Source organism: Oculina patagonica, chromosome 7, assembly GCF_052425735.1.
Source record: "Oculina patagonica isolate OP01 chromosome 7, crgOcupat, whole genome shotgun sequence".
NCBI lineage: Eukaryota > Metazoa > Cnidaria > Anthozoa > Scleractinia > Oculinidae > Oculina > Oculina patagonica.
In genome coordinates, this window is record NC_135764.1 from 8828066 (window position 1) to 8851880 (window position 23815).

At 38.8% G+C, this 23815-nt stretch overlaps 1 protein-coding gene across 4 annotated transcripts; it reads left to right on the plus strand.

The window, feature by feature from the left end:
* The first annotated feature begins 830 nt into the window (after positions 1 to 830).
* LOC144661671 (uncharacterized) lies at positions 831 to 23811 on the plus strand. 4 transcript variants are annotated; one of them, XM_078522478.1, is made up of 6 exons: positions 831 to 1061; positions 15509 to 15611; positions 20181 to 20314; positions 21442 to 21535; positions 22019 to 22122; positions 22717 to 23811. In XM_078522478.1, the coding sequence occupies exons 1-5, from the start codon at positions 880 to 882 to the stop codon at positions 22082 to 22084; spliced, it is 579 nt and encodes a 192-aa protein (XP_078378604.1). In that variant the 5' UTR covers positions 831 to 879; the 3' UTR covers positions 22085 to 22122; positions 22717 to 23811. The 4 variants fall into 4 exon arrangements, with proteins under 4 accessions (XP_078378604.1, XP_078378605.1, XP_078378607.1 ...); XM_078522479.1 differs by lacking the exons at positions 15509 to 15611; positions 20181 to 20314; positions 21442 to 21535; positions 22019 to 22122; positions 22717 to 23811 and adding exons at positions 3168 to 3267; positions 6870 to 6997; positions 9215 to 9308; positions 9936 to 10041; positions 10617 to 11063; XM_078522481.1 differs by lacking the exons at positions 15509 to 15611; positions 20181 to 20314; positions 21442 to 21535; positions 22019 to 22122; positions 22717 to 23811 and adding exons at positions 3168 to 3267; positions 6870 to 6997; positions 9215 to 9308; positions 10617 to 11063.
* Positions 23812 to 23815: the final 4 nt, after the last annotated feature.

A 23815-nucleotide genomic window follows, 5' to 3' on the forward strand; every position in this document is an offset into this window, starting at 1 on the left:
AATGAAGTGAGGTAAGTACTTCTAAATATCTAGAATTAACCAAGCCTAAAGGCGACGCTCCACACTTCGTTCTGGTTTTTTGAACGTTTGTGAAAATACTCACATTGAAATTACTGTAATTGAAGTTATAAAAAAGTTCACTACTCAAGCAACATCCATAGCCGAAAAAATCGCCAACTCGCAGAAATTGCGCTTGCAAAATCCTGTCATTGCCCCCAGACAAAACCGTAAGATTTAAGCCCGCGATACAATGGAAAACAACCTGCTCAGCGGTCAGCTTAAATAACTCATGACCTAGATAAGCTGTACACCCGAACCACCGATATGGTCATGTGATATTGCTCAGCGGATATCTTGTTTTGACAGCTGTCAATTGACCATAACAAAGATGCCCAATATCAACTGGACGACGTTAACCTTAACGTTCGTTTAGGTATGATAAGATGGCATTTCCCTCCCCCGCTCGGTTGGCCTTGTGGCTTTCTTTTCCCACCCGCCCGAGTGAGCATATTTTTTCAGCTGCATAGTTTTACCAATTTCCTTAACCATGGTGCTCCGCTGGCGTATTTTGCGCGCTGCAGCTCCGCCACTAAAAGTGCAGTGAAAATAAAAAGTCATTCCTCAAAATAATTTCACTCACCTCAGCCGTAAAAGTAAACAGTCATTTTTCAAAAAAATCCCTCCCCCCCCCCCCCCGGCCCACTTCAGCCCTATGCATAATGACCTCTAGCTCTATTCCCTCTCCTCTTACAATGCTAACAACAAATTTATTGTTTACCTCAAACACCTCTTGTAGAAGTGCCCAGATGGAATTTAAGGCTTAGGACCAAGTCACGCGACAGATTGTTTGTTGTTTTGCGACATTCACATTTTGCTGTTATGATGGCGAGAAACCGTTCTAACTCGATGGAAGCTTCCCTTGTTATTTGGATTCTGTTTGTATTTTACTTCGTGAAGAGCTTTGCTGAAGTTTGTCGGAAGATCGACGACTGTACCTGCATAAAAAGCAACGGGAAAATCATCAGCTTGAGGGAAATCGATGGAGGTTGTAAAGGGCCAGCGTAAGCTACAGTTTTTATTATCATTTTTTTTCTTAAAATATACTCCAATTATGTCTGCTCTTTTGGGAAATCTATAAGTCAATTAATAAGCGTGAATTCTGACCCAGTGCTAAATTCGAACGAGGTACAGGGGGCATAGCTATAGGACATAGGTCATAGCTATAGAATACTCTATAAACATGGAAATAGTTTTATTCTCAAATAATCCTGGCTACAAAGTCAGCACAGCAGTTGTGGGGGGAGGGAAGGGGAGGGGGGGGGGGGGGCTGTACCTCCCCAGACATAAATTTGGGGGCAATGGCCCAACACATTCCAATGCCGAAAGCATCGCTAGCGCAGCATAAAATTGGTTTCCCAAGACACTATTTTTTTGTGATTTCCCGAAAATGCTACTTGGAGTGGCCCGCAGTCTGCTAGAATTGTATGTGACAGGCATCGGCGACTTCAGAGCATACATTTCTGTTCTCCGACTTCTAAAGAACAACCCAAAAAGCAACATGAAGCTGTGCATTGTTCTAAATCGATTACAGATACACCAGACTCTGTTTAAGACATTTTTGGAAATTCAAGTTAGAGGATGCGTCCCCCACTCCCCTCTGATGGGGAGTATGTGCTCCGCCGCCTCTGTGCTGGGGGAAAGGGGGTACTCCCTATAATGGCCTATACGGGGAGGCTCCGCCCTAAAGGGGTACCTTAGGTATATTAAAGGGTAGGGATTTCAAAAGTTTAGGTATACGAAAGGGTATGGAAATCTGCCATTTAGGTTTTTAAAAGGGCCTGTAATTAAAATATTTGGAACAGCTGCAATTTATGGCTGTATTATTTTAATTTCTTACGCGCTACATGAAAACGACAAGAGCAAGATGGTATATAAAAGGGTATGGGTAAGGGTTAGAGCTCGGGGCGAAGCCTCCCCGTATATATTTGAGTGCCTCCCCCCCCCCCCCCCTCCTGCACCTCTAGGCTAGTTAGTTCTACTCGAGAGGAGTACGGAACTCTCAAAACAGATCTTTTAGGTTTCATATGTAAATTGCCCATTTTAAATCATGTGATGTTCTCAAGATTTGTTTTGTTCGTGACTTGAATAAATTAGCTAACCGCAAGCACCCGGTGTGGAACTAACCGCAGACACACTGAAGTGCATGGTTTCCGGCCTCTCGGCGAATTTCTGATTTTGGAATATCCATTCAACATCTATCTAAAAATTATTATTCATTTCCACGTGGATTTATTCAAATTTGAAAGAACTAATTCTCAAGAGTACCATCACATGGCCTGAAATGGGACAGCTAACCTGAAATGAAGTTGAAACTATAAGGTCAATTAACCCTATTCAGACCGGGCTTTTTTTGGACCTTCTCAGACCGGGGGGGGGCTTCGGAAGCCCCCCTATGTAACTCCCAGAATATTTAAGCAATCACCATGAAACTTATAGGATGTATTGTACGTCCGAAACTCTTTCTTTTGGTATACGTCACGTGGGATTGTGACGTCACATCACGTGACAATTACATCATGATGTCAAAACAGCCGCCATCTTGGATCCGCCATCTTGGATTTCAAAATTTTTCCAAAATGCCAGAAAACCACCCAAAATCACTGCAAAGTACTCAAAATGAATAAAAATGTGCTTTAAACCCGTAAAAATGTAAAAATAGGTTCATTTAAGTTGATTTTTATTAACAGAAACACGCAAAATTACAAATTTGGGAAAACATGCCTGTCAAAATGCCGTTGCCATGGTGATGTCAAGTTCCTGACGCATCATCCAACCTTACCAAATTGTTGCCAGATAAATTTTAGGAAAACTCAGAAAGTTTGGCAGCGTTTGGTTAAATCTTAAAAAAGTTATAAAAGATCAAAGTCAGCGCGGGCCTCAAAAGCCCCCCCCCCGGTCTGAATAGGGTTAATTGTGGCCGCCATTTTGAGTTTAAAATACGCAGTTGGCTAATGTGAGGTCTGGAACCAAAAAAATACCTATGTGTTAGTGTTCGTGTCTGGTTACAATCCCCGCATGTGTTTTATCCCGGGTTATCTGTTTGTTGCTGCCTCAACAGCAATCGCTATGAAATTACTATTCATTTTACGATTTTTGTTTGCTACTAGGTTTAGAAATATTACGGATTTAAACCCCCAACATGGGTACTTGTACGACTGGAATCCCTGTACAAAGTTTAGCCAGGGTTATGACTGCAAAGATACACTGGTGAGTGCAGGTAACAGCTCTGGTAGATGATTTAACCCTCGGACGTACAAGGGGGGAGGTGGATGCCACCCCCCCGTAAGGTTTTTTCCGAATTTTGAAAAAAGCATTTACCCTACAATGCTGAAACTTTCGGTAGCTGTTCATTCATCCTTTGCGGAAATTTTGATATGTCAACCATGTGCCCATGGTATATGACGTTGCCATGGCAACGTCATATACACAAGCAGGTCTTGCCAAAAATCGTCATTTTTAACATTTTTCTTGATTTTTTCCAGTTTTTTAAAACAAAAGTGCAAGATTTGTTTATTTTTACATTCCATAAGCATTCTAGCTTGATTTTGCATCAATTTCCGTTATTTTGTGACTTTCTAAGAAAATGTTGAAATCCAAGATGGCGGATCCAAGATGGCGGCTCTTATGACGTCACGTGACGTCATATGACGTCACAGCCAATTAAAATTATGTCATCTTGTAGAGTAAGCTAAGGGCTTTCTTGTCAGAGCAAAATCATTTCGCTATGCCTTAATATAACGAAAACTCCGGGGAGGGGTTCCATCCACCCCCCCCATTGTACGATGATGGGGGTATGAGTTTGCTTGTACGTCCGAGGGTTAAAGTGACAGCGTCACAAGAAATCTTCCAAGAGGGTCTCAACGGGGGTACCTCGATAACACTAAACACTTTATTTATTGACTCTGTAACATAATACAGTTAAATTTAAGTATTTAAACGCTAACAGCAAAATAATCACTGTAATAGTAAATTTTATCCAGAATGCAAAAAAAAAACTGCTCAAAAAATGCCAATTTTATTTTGTTCAGTATATCAAGAAGTTTTCGGCCATTTTCCAAAGATTCCCGATCATTTTGGAATATTTCTGAATACTACCGAGGATTCCAGGCGGCTGACGAAGATGAAAGACGAAGAACGAAGACTACCGAAGATTTCCGAGGAGACGAATAGCGCAGGCTCAAAGTTCATGAGTGATTTTATTACCGATTTTCGAAGAGCAGATAAGAATTACAAAGACTATGGGTTTTCAAGTACCCTCCAAATACTTAACAGTATCTTTTCCGGAAACAGTAAATATTTAAAAAAATCGCGCATTTAACAGCAAACTTAAAAATTTTTGGGCAAATAACCCTTAACACTAAGCCCCATTCAGACCCTCTTCTAAGTTTTGCCGGTGTAAAATATTCTTGAACTACTAGGATGCACTCACTGTTAAGCAAAATAACTTTTGAAATAAAAAAAAAATCATTCTCCAAGATGTAAATACCCTACAATCGATGGTTTTCAAGAAATTGTCTTCCAAGACTTTAAGGTCGCGGGGGACACCTTAGGCTCATCATTATGCATTTATTTAAAGCGTATGCACGAAGTGCAACGACTGACATCGACAACTTTACGAGATATTTAAGACTGGACAAAAATATGGGCGTGTGCGCGTGATTTGTAAAAAATCCCTGTTTCTTTGATATTTTAACCAATTTAAAACAACACTTAGCGATATACGTTCATATAGATTGTAGGAAGTCTTTGAGCTTATTTTCATTTAAATTTGAATATTTCTGCAACTCAGAGTAATCACAAAAATATTTGGCATGAACAATCGTGTCCTTTTTAAAAACGCATTGTTCTCACCATAAAAGCGTGGAATATAATTACCATAATTACATCTCTCCGTGGCAAAATGATCGTATTTAGGTCGGGACACCTTCGGAAATCTCAAAGTTTGGACTTTTCCGACAATTTTGTGGCAGAGAATACAGCACGGATGCAGAACTTCATGACTTGCCACTGCAGATAGGTAAACTATGAATACTGTAGTGTGTCATAACAGAAGCGGAATTTTAAATGAGCGCTTTTAGAAAGAGGTAGAAGACATTAAATTCAAATTTGCGCACTTAAACCGCCATAACTTGCTGGCAAACTTTAAATTAAAAAATCCGCTTCTGTTATGACACTCTAGAGGTTTTGACTGATTAGTTTTTGACAAAATCACAGTGTGCTGTCTCGTACTCGTTCCGCAAACTCTGCCACAAAATCATGTTTTTCCCAATTTGGCACTAACGAGGCTATAACATCGCCGTTAAATGCAATCTACCAAATAAAAGATGGCATTCACAATCTTTCATCATTTTTTTATGTCTCTGTAATATTTGAGCTTAATCGCACCCATAACAGCTGAGAAATAAGCGTTTTAAAAGATGCAGGTCAAGCAAAATTTCCCTTCATGAATTTATTCATGCTGTAGGTATCCCCCGCGACCTTAAATAGGCCTTATGCATGATAAGGCATAAGCTCAAAATTCACCACCAAGCCTCGTTTACGCAAACTATTCGCAGTCTTTACTGTCTATCCCCCGCGACCTTAAATAGGCCTTATGCATGATAAGTCATAAGCTCAAAATTCACCACCAAGCCTCGTTTACGCAAATTATTCGCAACCTTTCGCCACCTTCATGCAGTTTTCACGTGGGTATTCTTTTCATCTTTGCTGCTTTGGGAATTCGTTCATGATAATATTTATAAGTTTGCACTTTGAAAGCGAGGCTTGATGGTGAAACAAGCCAGTCTGACGTAAACATGCATAAGGGCTATTTGAAAACGTTGGCCCAGTCTGTACACAAACCAGGTTTTAACAAATTTAAAGATTTAAATTATCTTTGTTAAAAATCTAGCCAATCAAATCACATGTTCCCAGAGCTACTTGTTCCTCGTGCCCCAGGCTCTGCCGGCCAAGAGGGACAAGCGGCTCTTGGACGAGAATGCACATCATTAACATGAAGAATTATTAGCTAATCAAGTTAAAGTTAAAGTTGTTAAAGTTGTCAAGTTAAAGTTGTCATGAAGATTACCAAAGCGTGACAGAAATTTTCAATTTCTTATTTAATAAATACAACAACTCGTTTTACTCCTGGTTATTTGTTTTAATTTATACTAGAAATCGTGTGATAACTGGTATAAAGTACCAAAAATAGTAAAATTCTCAAACAGAAAATTACAATTGCCTCTACAACAGAAAGATAAAGCAATTCAATTTGGTCGTCCGAAAAGGGGTTAAATAAATTATGTTTTTCTCACACACTGAACGCCATTCGTCTGCCTCGCAAGAAAATAAACAGAAAACAGCTTAGTGACCCTGGATTTCACGAATAAAACAAAGCTGTTGTTCGTATGTCAAAAAGACAGAAAACTGAGTTACAGCACTTAGTTTGACCATAGTTAATAGAGGGAAATGGTTATGAAACCCCGCAAAGTTCTTTGTTGTAGGTTTTTGTTCGCTATTTTGGGCGTTGAGAGTGCACAAAACATGGCAAAACGTAATAGGTGGTTACGTGAGTTCATGCAACTAACCAATAGAAACATTGCGATTACGTAATTCATGCATAGTGTATGAGTGAAAAACAAAAGATGTGCACCTTCGTGGACCTTTCAACCTAAATCTTGGCCTCTTTGTTTCTTGCTTTGATGTTTACCGAGATTCATAACCAGTTCCCTCTATTAACTATGGTTTGACACGTGACATCCCAACTCGGGCCCAGCCCCCATTTTAGTGTGAAAGAACCTTACGCCATTTTTCTCTTCATTTTTTACAAGATGTGTCAAGTATTCGCTGATACTTCTATATCGTATCCATGTGCCATGTCGGTGGCCGACTTCCAAGTAGACGACAATGGAATGACCCAAATAACTTACCAGCCCGTCACATACTCTGGCCATACCAGGTTTGTTTCATTATTTGCATATTTTTTTAGTTAGATGTACATAGAAGTTGTGCAAACATTTACAGTGCGAATACTCGAACCGGGGCAGTTGGAGCAAAGTTAAACAATCACAACGTTAATTGAGAACAAAGGTCCAATAACGTAAACAATAGATTTGCAACAAAATTTAAACAGTCACAACGTTTGAAACAGTTGCGGACCTCTCAGGAAACTTGACTCGTATTTGATTGGTTAGTTTCGATGCTAATTTTCACTGACTGTACCGAATTTTAGCGCTCGTTTTGTTTTTAACCGTAATCAAAAGTCTGCATTCACTGGCTGAAAAATTCTTCAGAAGAAATTTTCTGATAAAATTCAATCGCTCTTCGTTGATGATAGCACAGTAAAGAATAACGCAGGACGCTTTTATCACAACAAGTGAAGACGCGCAAATGGGATGGAATAGTTTCAAGGAACGTCTCAAATGCTCATGTTGCGTGTTGTGAGCAGAAAATAAATAGAAACGTTGGGGATTTCACTTTTTGCGAAATAGGGTCACATACATATTGACCTCTTGAAAATTAAGGATCGAAACTAACCAATCAAAAACAAGGTGAGTTTCCTGAGCGGTCTGCAACGATTTGCAACGTTGTTGAGTTTTAAAATTTGTTATAAATCTATTGTTTGCGTTCTTGAACGTCATTGGTCCGTTAACGAAAAAGGTCGCCATTCTTTGTTCTCAATTAACGTTGTGATTGGTTAACTTTGTTCCAACTGCCCCGGTTCGAGTATTCGCACTGTAAAACAAACAAATAACTACGGATAACTCGTAAAATTTCTACCATTTGATACACCTCCATCTTAAAAAAAAGCACCCCTTTCGGGCGGGGCCTTACTATATAGTCAACTACAGGGAGAAATCCTCAGGAATTAACGTCACCCTTAAAATATCTTACCCTGTTTTGGTGGGTAATCGTACTTAATATATTCCTTGCAGCTGAGTCTATGATTTCTGAAAATTTTAATTTAATCTCATTGTTCGATTCGTATATCCATTCCATCCCCCCTGAGTGTCTGTAACTACCTTTGTTAAAGTTTCGCAGTACCTCTTTAACGTAAATAAAAACAAAAGCAAAATCATTTCAAGGGATGGAAGGATTTGAAGGATGATTAAGTATGCTTTTTTTCCTAAGTGCCGCCAAGTAAACATTTTATAATATCGAAATTATCCATCTAGATTTTGAGAAAATCAGGCTTTTTTGAAAACAAAAGAAAACTAAAAAACTATAATAGTAAAATAGTAAGTAAGTAAGTAAGTAAGTAAGTAAGTATGACTTTATTTAACGAGGGTGACACCTGACAGTAATCAAACTGATAAACTTGTGGCCCTCATAAAAATATAACAATAACGGAAATATAACAATGGTATAAACTTTAAAAATAGATATTGATTTAGATAAAACTATGTACAACATTAAATACAATAAGACAATTAAGAATTAAAATTACATGAATGATTGCGTATGGATTTGATTATTTAAAATTTGTTTAAAAAGAGAACGCTTAAAAAAGTTAACACTTGGGCTCCGTTTTAAGTCCGCGCTAAGTGAGTTCCATTCTTTGATTGTCCTTGCACTAAACGTCTTGCCGCCTTCAGTATTCCTCTTATATCGAGGGCAACTTAAGTTTAGGTTACAAAAACGGGTTGATCTTTTATGAGTATCAGAGTTTCTGATGAGTAGGCTAGATCGTTTATATATTCTGGCGTGGTGCCATTTATCCGTTTATAGATTAAGGTACATCGGTTAACATATGATTCTGCATAGAATGGGATCCACTTAAAAGTGTTAAATAGGCTGACAGAAGATGCTGTTCTTTCGGCGTCGAGGATAATCCTAGCTGCCCGTTTTTGGAGTCGCAGAAGTTTCAGAACAATCGTTGCTAAGTTAACCTTTGTGAATAAGTGACCAGTAAAAATTAAACTTTGATCATATTGGATCATTATGGTGTATTTTGGCAAACATCGAAGATTGGCTTCCTGGATAATTTTCATTTTTTAAACAACCACCCTAGGGCTAATTATGGATAGTAAAAGGACAGTCGTTTTACTGATAATCCATGGCGTTATAAAACAACATCGAGCCTCCTTAACTTAGCTTATTGCTTTTTTAATAATGGAATGTTTTCTTTTTTACACTGGCCTTGGTCTTGTGTATTTTACGCCTGTTTACATTTTAGGTCTGTCATCATTAATCTTAAGTGCGATGAGAGCAAATTTCCGGGAGAGATGAGCAGTGTTGAAGAATGGCTCTCACTTAGGTCTTCGATCTATGTATGTACCTTTATAGTTTATACTTCCGGAATGACTTTCATTCCAGAACGAGTCCATATAATAACTATGCACTGTTATTATTCAACAAATGCGCGCGCGGCCCATATATGGTCAAAACGTTAACGTTCTCTGTCATCCATACATAGCAGATATATATCCTGCGATGTTCCTCCGAAGACTTGTAAAAGGCTTTTTAATTACAGATTTTCAATCTGCAAAATAAGTTTCGTTGACAATTTGTTGATTTATAAAACAACTATCTTTCCCAATATATCTTGCGGAATGTCGTCTGATTTTAACCAACTTGGCCTACGGCCTCGTCGGCCTACGGCTAAGTATCAGGCTATATTCCGCGCGATTTCGTAGAATAATTGTTAGATATTTGTCTTTAGATATTATCTGTTCCGCAATAACAGTTTTCCTTGAGCTTCGTTTACGGAAAACTGTTCCCTCCTCGAAGAAGATTATGTCTGCGAACGATTATCACTGCAGATTTTTGCCAAGTGGAGGCTATTGTATATTTATTCCCCAGTTTTTGCTGCGTCGCGTGACTTTCAGGATTTTTTAGCTTTTGTTATTATTGCATTGTGATTTAATCTTATGTAATTTCAATTGATTTTGCTCTAGAATACAACCTTTACATCCAAGTGTGCATGTGACGATGGCTGTATTCCTGATAATGGAGTTTTCTAAGAATTCTGTTGGATTTAGCACTGGAAGCATTTTTCATAATGTAAGTACAATAGCCATTTCATAAAAAAAGGCGTGCGTAGCATTTTTTATCGGCGGGTTCTAGGCGTAGCCAGCGTAAGTCGGCTAAGCGAAGTGTAATTCGAGGATTAATCACATCCTCAGCAGAAGGTAAAATCAATGACCAAAAGACATGAACACGAGCCGGCAATCTTTTGATGATGGCAAAACTTTATCTTGAACAGATTCCAGTTTATATATAAGCACAAAAACATTGTTTTGCCGTGTTTTTTTATGATCGTCTGGATGATATTATCATCAGCAAACTTGACCCTTATGTGCCAAACCCGGATTTTTCCGGGGTTTGGAGGAATGGTCATTCAACCACTTGTGTCGTCATCAATTTGCACATTGTACATTTTGACATGAAATCTTCGTCAAACTCTTGCTGCCGTGTGCGAAAGTGCATATCTAGCAAAGTTCAGAAAAATTTAGCACCGTAGCGACAAAAAATTCAATTTAATCTTTAAAAAACGTGTTGTTTTTTTAAGTTCTTTTGTACTCCTAAATCTAGCGCTTCAAGATTGCTAACTTTCCCCCCATACGCTTGGTTTGCAGGGAGAGTGATTCAAAGCCATACTGTCTTGGTGACTGTTGGGGATTTCTATGTTTAGTTTAATTCCTTTACGTCAAGTTAAGTCAAGTCAAGTCAATTTAAATTAAGTTAAGTAAGTTAGGTTAGGTTAAGTTAAGTTAAGTTAAGTTAAGTAAGTTAATTTAGGTCAAGTTAAGTAAGTTAGTTTACTTAAGTTACGTTACGTAACATGTAAAGTTTATTAACAGTAATTGATCAGTTTCGATTCGTCTATTGTTAGTCAAATTAAGCCGTTCTGTATGTGGTTCGTTGTTGGTTTTGTTTACGTCGCGAGACCACTCTCAACCGGACGATCGCACTCTACGAACTACTGAATGAATGTTTAAGTTGTTGGAATGCCTTAAAAATTTAGTCACTGAACTATGTAAAAGAATGTATGAATTAAAATGTGATTAAAGAATTTAAAACTGTGGGTGAATACATACCTCGAACTTTGGTATATTGCCCCAAGGAAAGGCCTACTCACGGAATTTTAGATGGGGTGTGCGGTGTGTGCGCTGAACTTCCCTTAACTCATTGCAGACCAAACTATATGCGATTTTCCCAACCCTATTTTAGACCTTACCTAAAAGTCGATACCCTGTTTCATACCAGACTCTACGAAGAAACTGCTTCGGTTTGCCTGAAAATTTAATAAGGACTTTGAATTCCCCCTGTTTATTAGGTCTGGGTGGTGTTAAAATCAGTGATAGCTGAAATATAAAATTTGAAAAATTTATCGAAAATTGAAATACCTTAGATTCTAGCACACCCACCAAATTGCCGACCTGAGTACACAAACCATGCCCTATTTTAGATGGTCCAAAACTGCGCGAAAACGATACCCTTTGGTGCTGCACTTTGAGAGAGTTGTCCACCCCCCCCCCCCCCCCCCGGGAGAGGAAGGTGTGCCATTGGCACTTAGGTGATGTCACTGTCGTTCTCAAAATGACAGGCTTGGCTATAGCAACTCGACCCGTCCTGTTGACATTTCGATCACCGATATTAAAATCGTGGTCTTGAGCGAAGGACGGCAGTGCGAGACTCTAAAACAGCGATTAACAGCGCTGGACGTTGCGAATGGTGGGGGGGGGGGGGGGGGGGGGGGGGGTTCATGCATAGTAAGAGTGTGAAAAAAAAATCGTGTACTCAGGCTTCCTACCACAAGTAAGCACTTTGTTTCTTAGACCCCCCCCCCCCCAAACCCAGCATCTACACCCTAACAATGCTAACAATGAATCCATTGTTTACATCAAATACTTCCTGTACAAGTGCCCAGATAGGATTACAAGTCACGCGACAGACAGTTTGTTGTTTTGCGAGATTCACATTTTGCTGTATTTTAAGATGGGAAGAAAACGTTTCAACCCAATGAAAGCTTCCCTCGTTATTTGGATTCTGTTTGTATTTTACTTCGTGAAGAGTCTTGCCGATAATTGCCGAAAGATTGATGACTGTGCCTGCCTGAAAGACAACGGTTAAGTCATCAGCTTGTGGGAAATCGATGGAGGTTGGAGGCCAGCGTAAGTTACAGTTTTATTGTTTTCATTTTTATTTCCTAAACTATGCCATTAATGAGAATGCATGTGTACACGAGTGTACTGTAGTGGGAAAAATAATTTTAAGCAGTCCATCAGAAGAGCATTTGTGATCCAATGCTGGAAAGTGCCATGGACAGCTATTGGAATATGGCCTAAAAATGTTAATTATTTATTCCATTTTTTTGAACGAAACGTAACTAGAAAACTGGCCGAAATTAACCTGTTTTCTAGCAAATTTAATTTCAAATGCAGCTGAATACGCCACATATCGATAGATAGATAGATAAATGACTCATCAATGACACCCCTCTGTAACAGACCTGGTGACATCTGATTTTCCACCAGGTTTTTAACCAAAATCGACCAGGGAAGTCAAATATCCACCAGGTTGATTACTTTTTTTCACCAGGTAAGGGTGATGATAAAAGTCCTTTTAAGCATTCGCGTTATATGGCAAACGGGCCGTTTTGCGATCCCCGAGCGTTCTTCGTTCTATTACCACCACTGTACTAGATCCGCAATGTAATTGTCACAATGAGCCAATGAGTTATCATACTATTTACACTGTCAATACGCACTTGAACGTGAATCAGTCGCCGGGGTTGTATTCCTGAAATCTTCTGCAATAGCCCAATTTCGATATTTTAAAATTCAGCCTAAAACAATAGACATCACAACGAGGCTCCGGGGAATAATCCCCACAAACTCTATACTTTAGTCCCCGGAGCCTCGTCCTGAGGTCTATTGTTTTAGGCTGAATTTTAATATATCGAAATTGGGCTATTCTAGCACGTTGTTGTCGATCAGAGTATCATACACGGCACGCAATGCATGCAGAAGCGACCGTCTATGATATAAGGCGATGGACTGACGTTATCGCCTTAAAATGATTCCTCTAGATGCATGTTACTTTTCCAGTTCTTAGCAGGCCTATACGCATGATTTAAAACGATGGTTCTTCGGAGCGCCAAAGATCTGAAACATGAACGCCGAAGATGTAACCTACTGGGGATCCAGGGGGCATGCCTCCCCTGGATAATTTGAAAATTATACATGCAGAAATAACATTTCGTGAGTTTTGAAGGGAGTTTCATATGTAACTAGGCAGCTTAAAGTAAACTTAAAAAAGCACCATTATTTCTCGAACTTTTCAGTTAATACCAAAGCTCCGTATTTTTGTCCAGACAAAAACATATGCGAAAACTGAAACTGTGTATGCAATATTAATTCATAAACAACTATTTAAGAGTTCATATTTTTATACGGAAATTGATAACAGAAACTAAAACCACTGTCCATCATCCATATTTGCAAAGAGTTTGAATTTACTGGTAAAAGAGGGAGTTTTGTTCTTAAAAGGCTAAAAGCTGAGCGTGATTCTATGCAGGTCGAAGAAAGACAGGCAAACCTGATGTTATGATCAAAAGCCATCTAGGGGGGTCAGGGGGTTTGCTCCCCCTGGGAAATTTTTATATTTGGGCCTTCTAAAAATGGCTAGAAATTCTTTTTTAAAATGTTTATTTGGAGAAATTTATCAGTTTTATATACTGATAAATTTAAAGTTAGTTAAAAAATAAGATGCCCCACCCCCTACGTGTAGTTCAAAATTACATAACCCACCCCTTTTCGAGGGCTCAGAAACTGTTGACCCACCTCCACCCCACCAGTCCCTAAATTTAAACGGTCCGTTTACCGTTAATGTTGCAAAATGTTCAAAATTCCGGCCCTTATTCGTTTTTCCATTTTCAGAAGGTCAAAGAATAAAGACGTCAAAATAGGAAAATCGTTTGCTTATATACTTTACAGGTCGAATAAATTGTCTCTTTTTCGGATTAAGCGAGCAAGGAAAAATACGTTATGATGACTGCAGTCCTCCAGCAAGGCATCAATAATTTCATGCAGGTGAAAGCTACGCAAAGTAATATTTAGACAGTACTTACAATTTGAGGCAGCTTAATTAAAATTTACCGTAATACGCCGCTTGAATGATCTTGTATGTACTTAAATCGAACTTGAATAACTTTCGTATTTTTTGCATTACATTCTGTCGGCGGGCTACAATGTTAAACACGACATTTTATGCACAAACGCCTCCCAAACTGCTCAAGGCTGCTAAAGCGACGGGAAAAAAGCCCCTCAATACTCACCAAGAATTATGTCGGTTAAGCTGATAATCCTCTGCGTAGTTATTCGATAAAATGTTGTAGAAAGCTGGATCAAAAATACTTCTACACATTTATTTTGAGCTGCGCGGGCTGTTCAAATCGCTCTGAATTATTCACCAGCTCGTATTTCATACAGAAAAGGATACAGATCTGTTTTTTCTTCATGACAGCAGACGTGCATGACAGCAGAACAAGCGACAAAAACAATAGAAAAAAAGTTAACAATTACTTTTTGCTATATATTTACATCAAGTTATAGCCGCGCGTCGTTTTCTTTTGTTTATAAAGATTTTGGCTGATTTTTTCCTGACCAGGTAAACACAATTCTTCACCAGGGAGAAATAAAATTGACCAGGGATTTTTTAGAAAACCACCAGGTACCAGGGAGGTCAAATTTCCACCAGGGAGGGCAAAATAACCCACCAGGTCGGGTTTCACCAGGTCTGTTACAGAGGGGTGTTCAATGGGACGGTCTGATTTTTCAATTTCTCGTGATCGAGTGATCGCAAGGGATAGTTTTAAATCTCGTCTTTTCAGGTCACGAAGATGAGCGATCTGATTGCCTCTTAGAATAATTTAACTTCATGTCACGTTTGACCAAAACCTCACTATAAAATATCCAGCCTGATTAGGGTGCATTACCATGAAAAGCACGGACCGTGGTCCGCAGTAGTTCACTGTAAAGTTTGGCAAGTGCTGAAATCATCTTTGTACTGCAGCCTCCAGTCTCGTAGTGGTTCAATGTGAAATTATAATTATAATCAACTGTTGTTGCAGTCTGAAGTCCCGTAGTGAGTCGTAGATGGTTTATTCCGTTTGCACTGGTGGCTTTTAAAACAAAGAACATATATTCGTCGGTTGCTTACCTCGTTTTGGAAGTCGTATTTACAATAAAGTCCTGCCTTAACCCATATGAATGGTGGTGGTGGTGTAGGAATATTTCAGTAGTTAAGCCCAGGCGACCAGTACACTTTGTTTCCGTTGGGAAAATAAAAATTAGTTCGCGATCCTAAAAATATGAGGGATGACCCCATACCTATTTTTTTCATTTTCTCCGTCAGGATAAGCCTTTGAAATCGCAAATCTGCCCTCAACCTTCCTTTACGAATTTTTTTGAGCTGTATAGATAGACTAATATTTTATTTTTGCTTTGATTGTTTTTATTTCTAGCTTTAAAGATATTAATACTGTGTCACCACTGGGTGTGAGGTACGTGTTTGACTGGAATCCCTGCACAAATTTTAGCGAAGGTCTTGGCTGCAAAGATGTTCTGGTGAGTACTTGAACAACAACTTCTCAAAAGCTATACCACGGTCCTTCTCAAAATTCTTCTGCCAACAAATGGCGTTTGTTCTCCTTTCAATTTAAATTTTTTTTCTGTCATGCCGAAAATATTGTTTGTAGTCAGATCGTCCATGTAATCATTCAAATTGTCATTAAGTAAAATGTTTTACCCTCTATTGTTATAAAGCCAAATACCTTCGTTTAACCGTTTGATCAAAGGGCGTTTTGGTAAGCTGAGATTAGCCGACACAGTTTTTCTGTTTGCCCAGCAATTCTAGGTTTACAAAAAACACCTCATCTGTGAACTTGTTTTTGTCTTTCTTTCAACTTTGACTACTACTTTTAGAACCAAGGCTAACTTTGCATTAAAAATAGTCGTGTTTTTCTAGTTTCGATTGGTTAATTTTTGCTTGCCTTAGGAAGTCAGCTGTATACGCTTGGGATGTGCATCCGAATACTTTGTTGTTAGCCACCTGGCTAAGGCTTTGCTGTCGTCCAAAGCGTACCTTAGGATGTCATAAAAAGCTTGCACATTGTACAAGTTAAAGGTAGTTAGTTAGCTTGTTAGTTGGCTAGATTGCTGAAGAAGAAGATTTTCAATTAAGTTTCATTCCTGCCGGTTTTAAACAGACTGAGAAAGCTCGAGCCCTGGCCTAGCAAAATCAAAGTCACGAGTTAGATTCTGTAGCTGGAACTGGTTCATTTATATGGCCCGATCCTCCTCCCCCTAGGCCTGAGCCGCAAAAACGATGTATTTTAAAGCCATTTAGACTTTTAAGGAAGCCGAGTTATTCAGTTCGCCGAGAACAAACACCCCACCGCCTGCTTTAGTTCCCGAGAGTATCATTCCTACCCAGAGTAAAGGTTCGGAAATTTCGTTTTGTGCTGGTGATCATTCCGATTTAGGGGACGATAGTGTTTACGAAGACGTTGAACGTTATTACGTTCAAGAAGAAACAGGAGCATTCAGTTAAACAGGAAGCCCAGCCTTAAAGGTGTTTGGAAAAGACGATCATCCAATACTTCATAAAGAAACTTTCACGAACTGAACATTGTTTAACACTTATATGAACTACGTAATTAACACCAAGTATTTTTTTTTTCTAGGCAGCTAGATGAGGTTGAAGCTGTTCGGTTAGCTTCAGTTAGCGGGTTATATGTTAACTTAAAGCTTGCTGTTGATTGCCAACTGTCTAGGCAAACTCTCTTATATTTAGTGTTGCTCGTGCTTTTTCTTGGCAATATCTTGATTTGTTTTCGTTTTTCTGTTTTTACCTTCAGGTCGATTTTTATTTTGTGAAATTGATAACATAGTTGAATTTATAAATATTTGTTCTTATGTTATGGTAGTTGAACCATTTCTTAGTTTTCATTCCGTACCTCTATTCCTCGTAACTTTTGGTCAGCGCATAGAGGGCGTTTTTGTGAAATACTATTTGCTTTTAAAACATCTATTTTACTATGTTTAGCTCATGATCTCATTTCTTTTAGTTCAAACAGGAGCCCATTGGCTCCTGGTTCAAATGATTTTTGAAGAAATTTTTGTTTTTAAAGATTTAGTCACGGCTTCCAGTTTAGGTGTTATTCAATGTTCAGTGGAACGTCGTTTTTCGAGGTCGATGGTGAGTAGATTTCAAGGCTATAATCTCCCTGTGCTATTATTGTTGTTGTTCAGTTACTAAAATATGGATCGTCACATGACCAACTGGATGTGCATCTACTGTAACTTTTAAGTTTTGATCAAAGGGCGTTTTGGCAAGCTGAGATTAGCCGACACACTTTTCCTGTTTGCTCAGTAATTCTACGTTCACAAAAACACCTCACCTGTGAACATGTTTTTGTCTTTCTTGCAACTTTGACTACTGCTTTCCTTAATTAGAACCAAGGCTAACTTTGCCTTAAAAGTAGTCGTGTTTTTCTAGTTTTGATTGGTAATGCTTGCCTTACGAAGTCAGCTGCATACGGATGTTATTTTGCATGTTCTTTTTGTTTTGGTTGTTAATCCAAAAATAAAAACGAAATAGGTTTTGTTGAAAAAATCCCAAGTTGAACAAGATTGATTTTTCTCAAGAAACTGACCTTATGAAAAATGTTGAAGAAAGAGTTTCAGAGCTTCTAGATGTCAAAATTATTTGGCGGTCATGCCAAGGTATGGTAACGGCCCTGATAGATTTACTTCGTCTTTTATGTACCTCTTAATCTACATTATCAAGAGCTGACAGACCGTCATCGTAGCCGCTAGTTCTCGTAAAAAAATGTGATTGACCTTAGGGAAGGACCATTATTTTCTTGGAGGGGGGGGGGGGGGGGATGAAAAATTTTCCTCTGCAAACTTTTTTTTTTAGTTTATGCACCTCTGCAAACATTTTTTTTCGAAATTCTTGCTATTTTTTGTTATACATATCGTGTTTGCAAACAATTTATTTTGTCTTTCCAGGCCCTGCAAACAATTTTTTTCAATATTTTTCATCCCCCCCCCCCCCCTCTAAAAAAATAATGGTCCGTCCCTTAGAGTTATTTCAGTAATAGTTTCATAAGATCTACATTCTGGCATGTTTGAAAATTCCCTTTTTTATTTTCCAACACCTTTTAAGGTGCATGCTAAGCAACAAGAACGAATTTTAACTTAACAGCGACGTACCACTGGGAAAGGGAATTAACAAAGAGACGTTTAACTCATGAAAAGTATCTACCAGGCTGTGTGATGAGCAAAACGTTAAGGCATTACGGCGATGACAAATAATGCAGGATTGTATTAAGGTCAAGGTCAACTCTCGCCTTGTGGACACCCCGATATTACACTCGCTATCGGGAACAAAATCCACATCCTCGGTGGCAATAGAGCTTTTACTGAAAATGACTTCCGTTATTACGGACTCTCCCTATTACGAAATTACGGACATTTTGTTGTTACCAACATCACAGTTTTTTTTGTTTAGACTCTCGATAAAGCGGTACACCATGAACTTGTCATATAAGTTATAAAACATAAAATTGCAGTCTTAATGCTAGTCGTTTGTCAAAACACACTTCAAAAGACTACAGGAATGTTTATTTTACATCAATTCCATCAGTAACGGTACAAAAGACTCACTAAGAAACTCACTAGGGAACTTACCAAGGAACTCACTCGGGATCTCAAAAGGGAACTCAAAAGGGAATTCACTGGGAACTCAATAGGAAACCATGCAAAAGGGATCTCAGAACAGAACTCAAAAGAGTCGAAAAGAGAGCTCACAAGACTCACAAGGGAACTCCTAGGGAACTCACTAGGGAACTCAGAAAGGAACTCACTACTAGGGAACTCACTATGGAACTCAGAAAGGAGCTCACTACTAGGGATCTCACTAGGGAGCTCAAAAAGGATATCACTGGGGATCTCACTAGGGAACTCACAAGGGAACTCAAAAGGGAACTCACCAGGGAACTCACTAAGGAACCCACTACTAGGGAACTCAATAGGGAACTTACTAGGGAACTCACTAGGGAACTCAGTAGGAAACTCAGTAGGGAAGTCACTAGGGAACTAAAAAGGAAACTCAAAGGGATAACAAAATTAATCAATTCTTTCGGGTTATGCTACAACAATTAAAAGGCTCGCTCTCGGTTTTTGTGGACTTTGGTAGTTGGTACAAATGACTTTGCCTTTTCCCTTCAGACTCTTTATCAAGCCCGCATCCTCCATTCCCAGCGACTACTTATCAGATCCACTATAAGCTCTTCATAGTCTATATTATATAACGTATGTTAAAGGCACATGTTTGCCTCGCACCCTGCTATTACGCACTCTTGCTATTACGGATACTAAACGACGCCCCGAGCGAAAGTTGACTGTAGTTACAGTATCATCTAAAATATATTTTTCATTCGTTTAGTTTAGTAAGTTTAGTTAAGTTACTTGTACGTTTAGTTAACAAAGATAAACACTTAAAAAAATAACAAAGAAACCAAAAGTAAATGGGGAAACGGAAACATACATTAATCGTTTTCATAGTACGCAATCGGCTCTAGATCTCCATGTTCGCGAGGTACTGAAATATACAAATTAAAAATAGGTAGTGATAAGCATGCTGTCAGTTTTTTAACCAATGAAATTCTACTGTGTGTTGTCAGGAGCCAATGAGGAGGCGAGAAAAGTTATTGACTATAGTTGCGCCCTGATTGTAACAGTTCAAGTTTACTTATGCTTTCTCTTCATTTGACCTTGTATTTGACCTTTTAGCCTTTTTTATCTAAAAAAAACTTGATGTCAGTTTGTTATGCGTCTGTTCTCTTATTGATGATAAATTGCGTCATAAGATTGTCAATGTTTGTTGCGGATCCACGAGCCGCGGCTCGACAATACTTTACTATCAATAAGAAGACAGACGCATAAAAAGCCGACGCTAGTTTGTTAAATGGACTGTGAAACTTTTGAATGTTTTAACTTTTGAAATGTACGAAGGCTCTTTGAATTACCAATCGAAAAGACAAATTGTCTTAATAATTTAATTGATATGTAATGCTGCCATTTGCGGCAGAATTCGAGAGATTACTGTTGAATTTCCTTTTCTTCAAGATGTGTCAGAAAGATCCTGATAGTACTGCAGATACCCACCCATGTGCTAGCACTGTTGTTGACTTTAAAGTGCAGAGTGATGGAACTACCACCATAATGTATGAGCCACTTGTTGATAGCACGGGTTTCAAAAGGTGCGTTTCACTGAGATTCGCCGTTGACTTATAAAACCAGAAAAAAAAATCTTACAACTCTTTTACAGCCAAGCGAGGTAAAGTCTCCTATCACAAAACTCTTATTAGAGAAAAGAAATGTGAAAGTCACCATACGTAAGTTCTGCCAAGGTTGTGTCATTAATGTCATTCAGGGGGGGACTGGTGTTAAGGTGGATGGGAACGTGCTTATTCCCCTGGATGGCTGTTATTTTTTAGCTTAATAGCCATAATCATTGGCTTTCTAGTCACATAAAGAAAAAAAAGACGCTTTCGTGATTCTACTTGAAGAGAAATCTAAAGAAGTCGTGGCGCCTATCCTTGTATTCAGCCTGGGCTATCGCACGTCCCTCTTTACTCGTGCCGTACCTAAATAATGATAATAACCCGATAAAAAGGTAGAATAATTAATACGCTGCTTTCTTATGCTAGCCGCTTAATGCTACGGAAACTGGGATAAGCTCCGGCAGTGTGGGCCGCTTGGCTCGTGGCTTCTCCTTTTCTTATGCTAGTGCTTATGCCTATGTCGGTCTTGTGATTGTGCTTTTGTAAGCCTGAGGGCAACAAGCAAAATAAATACATGAAAATAATATATATATATTTCTTAACAAATTCGTTCAGTTACTGATAACCAAGCTAGGAATCACAGCGGCTTTAAAAGCCTGAGAATACATGCTAAAAAAATGCCATTCGTCCTTCTCCTTTTTTTTCTTGTTTTTTGTTTATATGTTTTCAGTGAAGAGAGTATAAACAGTGAGATGCCTTATAGTACATTTTATTTTTCCTTCATGTTTAGTTTTTTTGTTTATGGTCATGCCCGGTTTCTGTTTTTCAACGCGTTTCGTGTATATAATCCTTTTTAAACAGTATACCGTAAAATCCAATAATATGGGATTATTTGGGGCGTGGTGGTGAGGTGATTGGTGGGACGGATGGTAATATTTAGTTAGTTTCATGGAATGTTATGATGGAAACTTGAGTTCCCTGGTTTCAAGAAATTAGGTCAAATCGTGAAAATTTAATGTCTAGAAATCTACACCCGTACCCGCTCCAAATTTCAAAATTAGGTTTCTTCAAATGTATTACCGCAGGTGTACTTCCTTTGTCAGGGCTGTCAGGATTAATCTAAAATGTGATGAAAACAAATTGCCTGGAGAGATGAGCGGTGTTACAGAAGATTACATGCTGATGTACTCAACCTATGTATGTACCTTGGCTGCAGCCCAGTCCTAGGCGTTCTCTCTTGTTTCGGAGACCGCGCGAAGCCTGGGGCGGGAGCTGGTGGCGTCACCGTTCACGATGAAGCCCAGACTCGCTTGAGCCGAGAACGCCTAGGGACTAGGCTGTTTTAGCTCGAAGCAGATTTCTTTCATTTCATTAAGTAACCAGTTACAGCATGACGAACTGACTTTGTGCATTTTCTCGTTCTTATTACATGAAAAATAACTTGATAACTTGTTTTTCTTTGCTTATTTAATAATAATAATTTGATTTACAAACTTATTAGCTGTTTAGGGCCTGGACAGACAAGAACTATTAATTTTATATTTTGTTATTGAATTTACTTCACACCTTCACTTTTGCCGTTATCGATAATTCGAGAGATAACTTGTTTCACGAGCAGGCTTTGTGGCTTCTCCTACATATTATTTCCATCCTATAAAATTGCAATTGATCTCGTCCTAGAGCGCTACTCTTACATCCAAGTGTGCATGTGATGATGGTTGTATTTCGGATGATGTGATGTTCTAAGGTTTCCTGGAGACGACTGGGAACTTCATAAACAAATTGTAAGTATAACGGCTATATATTCAATGCGTGCGTAACATATTCTTTCGCAAGCTGTCGTCGTTATCTTTGAAAAGCAGGGCCACTGAATGGTCAGAGTACTTAATAGAAACAAGCTAGAGACCTGCCAAGATATCATGCTAATGAAGTTGATGTTTGGTTCGTCATTTCGTCCTTCGTTCGTTCGTTCGTTCGTTCGTTCGTTCGTTCGTTCGTTCGTTCGTTCGCTCGTTCGTTTGTTTTTTGTTTGATTGTTTATACCTCCCGTTCGTTCGTTCGTTCGTTCGTTCGTTCGTTCGTTCGTTCGTTCGTTCGTTCCTTCGTTCGTTCGCTCGCTCGCTCGTTCGTTCGTTCGTTCGTTCGTTCGTCATTTTGCTTTTTTTGTTTTTCGTTCTTTCGTTCATTCATTTTGTTCTTTCGCTCTTTCGTTCTCTCGTTCTCTCATTCTTTCGTTCTGTCATTCTTTCCTTCTTTTGTTCTGTCGTTCTTTCGTTCTTTGGTTCTTTGGTTCTTTCGTTCACTTAGGCCACAGGCTATTCAGATTAGTTTACCCATACTTCACTCATGTAATTTTTTCCTCTTAACTTGTTTTTCAGGATGTGCTGTCTCATTAGTGGCTTAGCCAGTGAAAACGCTTGCTCGTTGTCCTCAATTAGGAGAATTATGTTTTAAAGTATAATAACTGGGCGATCCCTTCTTTAGTTAGCTATTGTGCCGTGGCTTGAGCATTGTTTATTGTCTTTTGAATCCTATGTTTAACGTCATTTGGTCCACGTGATTGTACCATCCGCAACACCAAGAAACTGCTAAGCCAAGGCGAGTAGTGTATTATTTAAGTAGACACCCCAAAGGATTATAGTTGAAAACCTAAAATTTTGTGCATTTTAAACTTAGGAATCCTAACTTCCCTTTTAACATCAACAGCTGGTTCTATCAGCGATTAGCATAACTCAGTGACCAACCGAGTATAAAGGAAACACGCGATCTGATTAGCTACGCAAGGGCGGTAAGATTTTTGATACTAGCTAGACTGTCCTTGTTGAATAGAGAACGATGCTAGAACCAATCAGATTCGCAGATTTTGAATAGCACACGGCTGAGTCAGTGTCTACTAATAAGCAAAATTTAGTAATATTATCTTAAAGGTAAAATAAAGTTCTCAAAACTATTGTTACAAAAAGGTTTGATAATAAGCAAGAAAATCTGATACATCTTCCTTAGTAGTGACTCACTTCCCTGGGCATTCTAAGACAGGCAGCAAGCAGTAAGTCAAAAAATTGCCGAATCCTCTCGCAGAAAGACACACGAGGTGTCAAATCCTACTGGAGGTTTAAATTAAGCTTCCAACCAGAGAGAGACGTTAGCTCACGTTCTTTACCACCCCCACCCCCCCCCCCCACCTCCACTCACCCACTCATCCCACACTATGAGAGGTGCCACCTACTGGATGTTTCGCCGGAAGCAGCGTTACTATACGCTTTTCTGTGGGACATTCTGTTGCCTTACTTGTAAAGTGTTCGTGTTTGGTCGAGACCATGAAATGTTAAATGTCTAACTGCTTTAGAACCAATGGGAATTCCAATCAGATTTTTAAAATAATTACAATTTAAGTTCGTTATGCCTCAAAGGTAACGAAAGAAACGGTTTTGCTTTTTGAAACGTAAGGTCTTAAGAATGAGTGCATTTTATATTGTC

Coding starts and splice junctions, on each gene's coding strand:
- LOC144661671 (XM_078522478.1), top strand. CDS start 880: ATGATGGCGAGAAACCGTTCTAACTCGATGGAAGCTTCCCTTGTTATT. Junction 15,612..20,180: donor TTGGCTGCAAAGATGTTCTG/GTGAGTACTTGA, acceptor CTTTTCTTCAAG/ATGTGTCAGAAAGATCCTGA. Junction 21,536..22,018: donor TGCTGATGTACTCAACCTAT/GTATGTACCTTG, acceptor ATCTCGTCCTAG/AGCGCTACTCTTACATCCAA.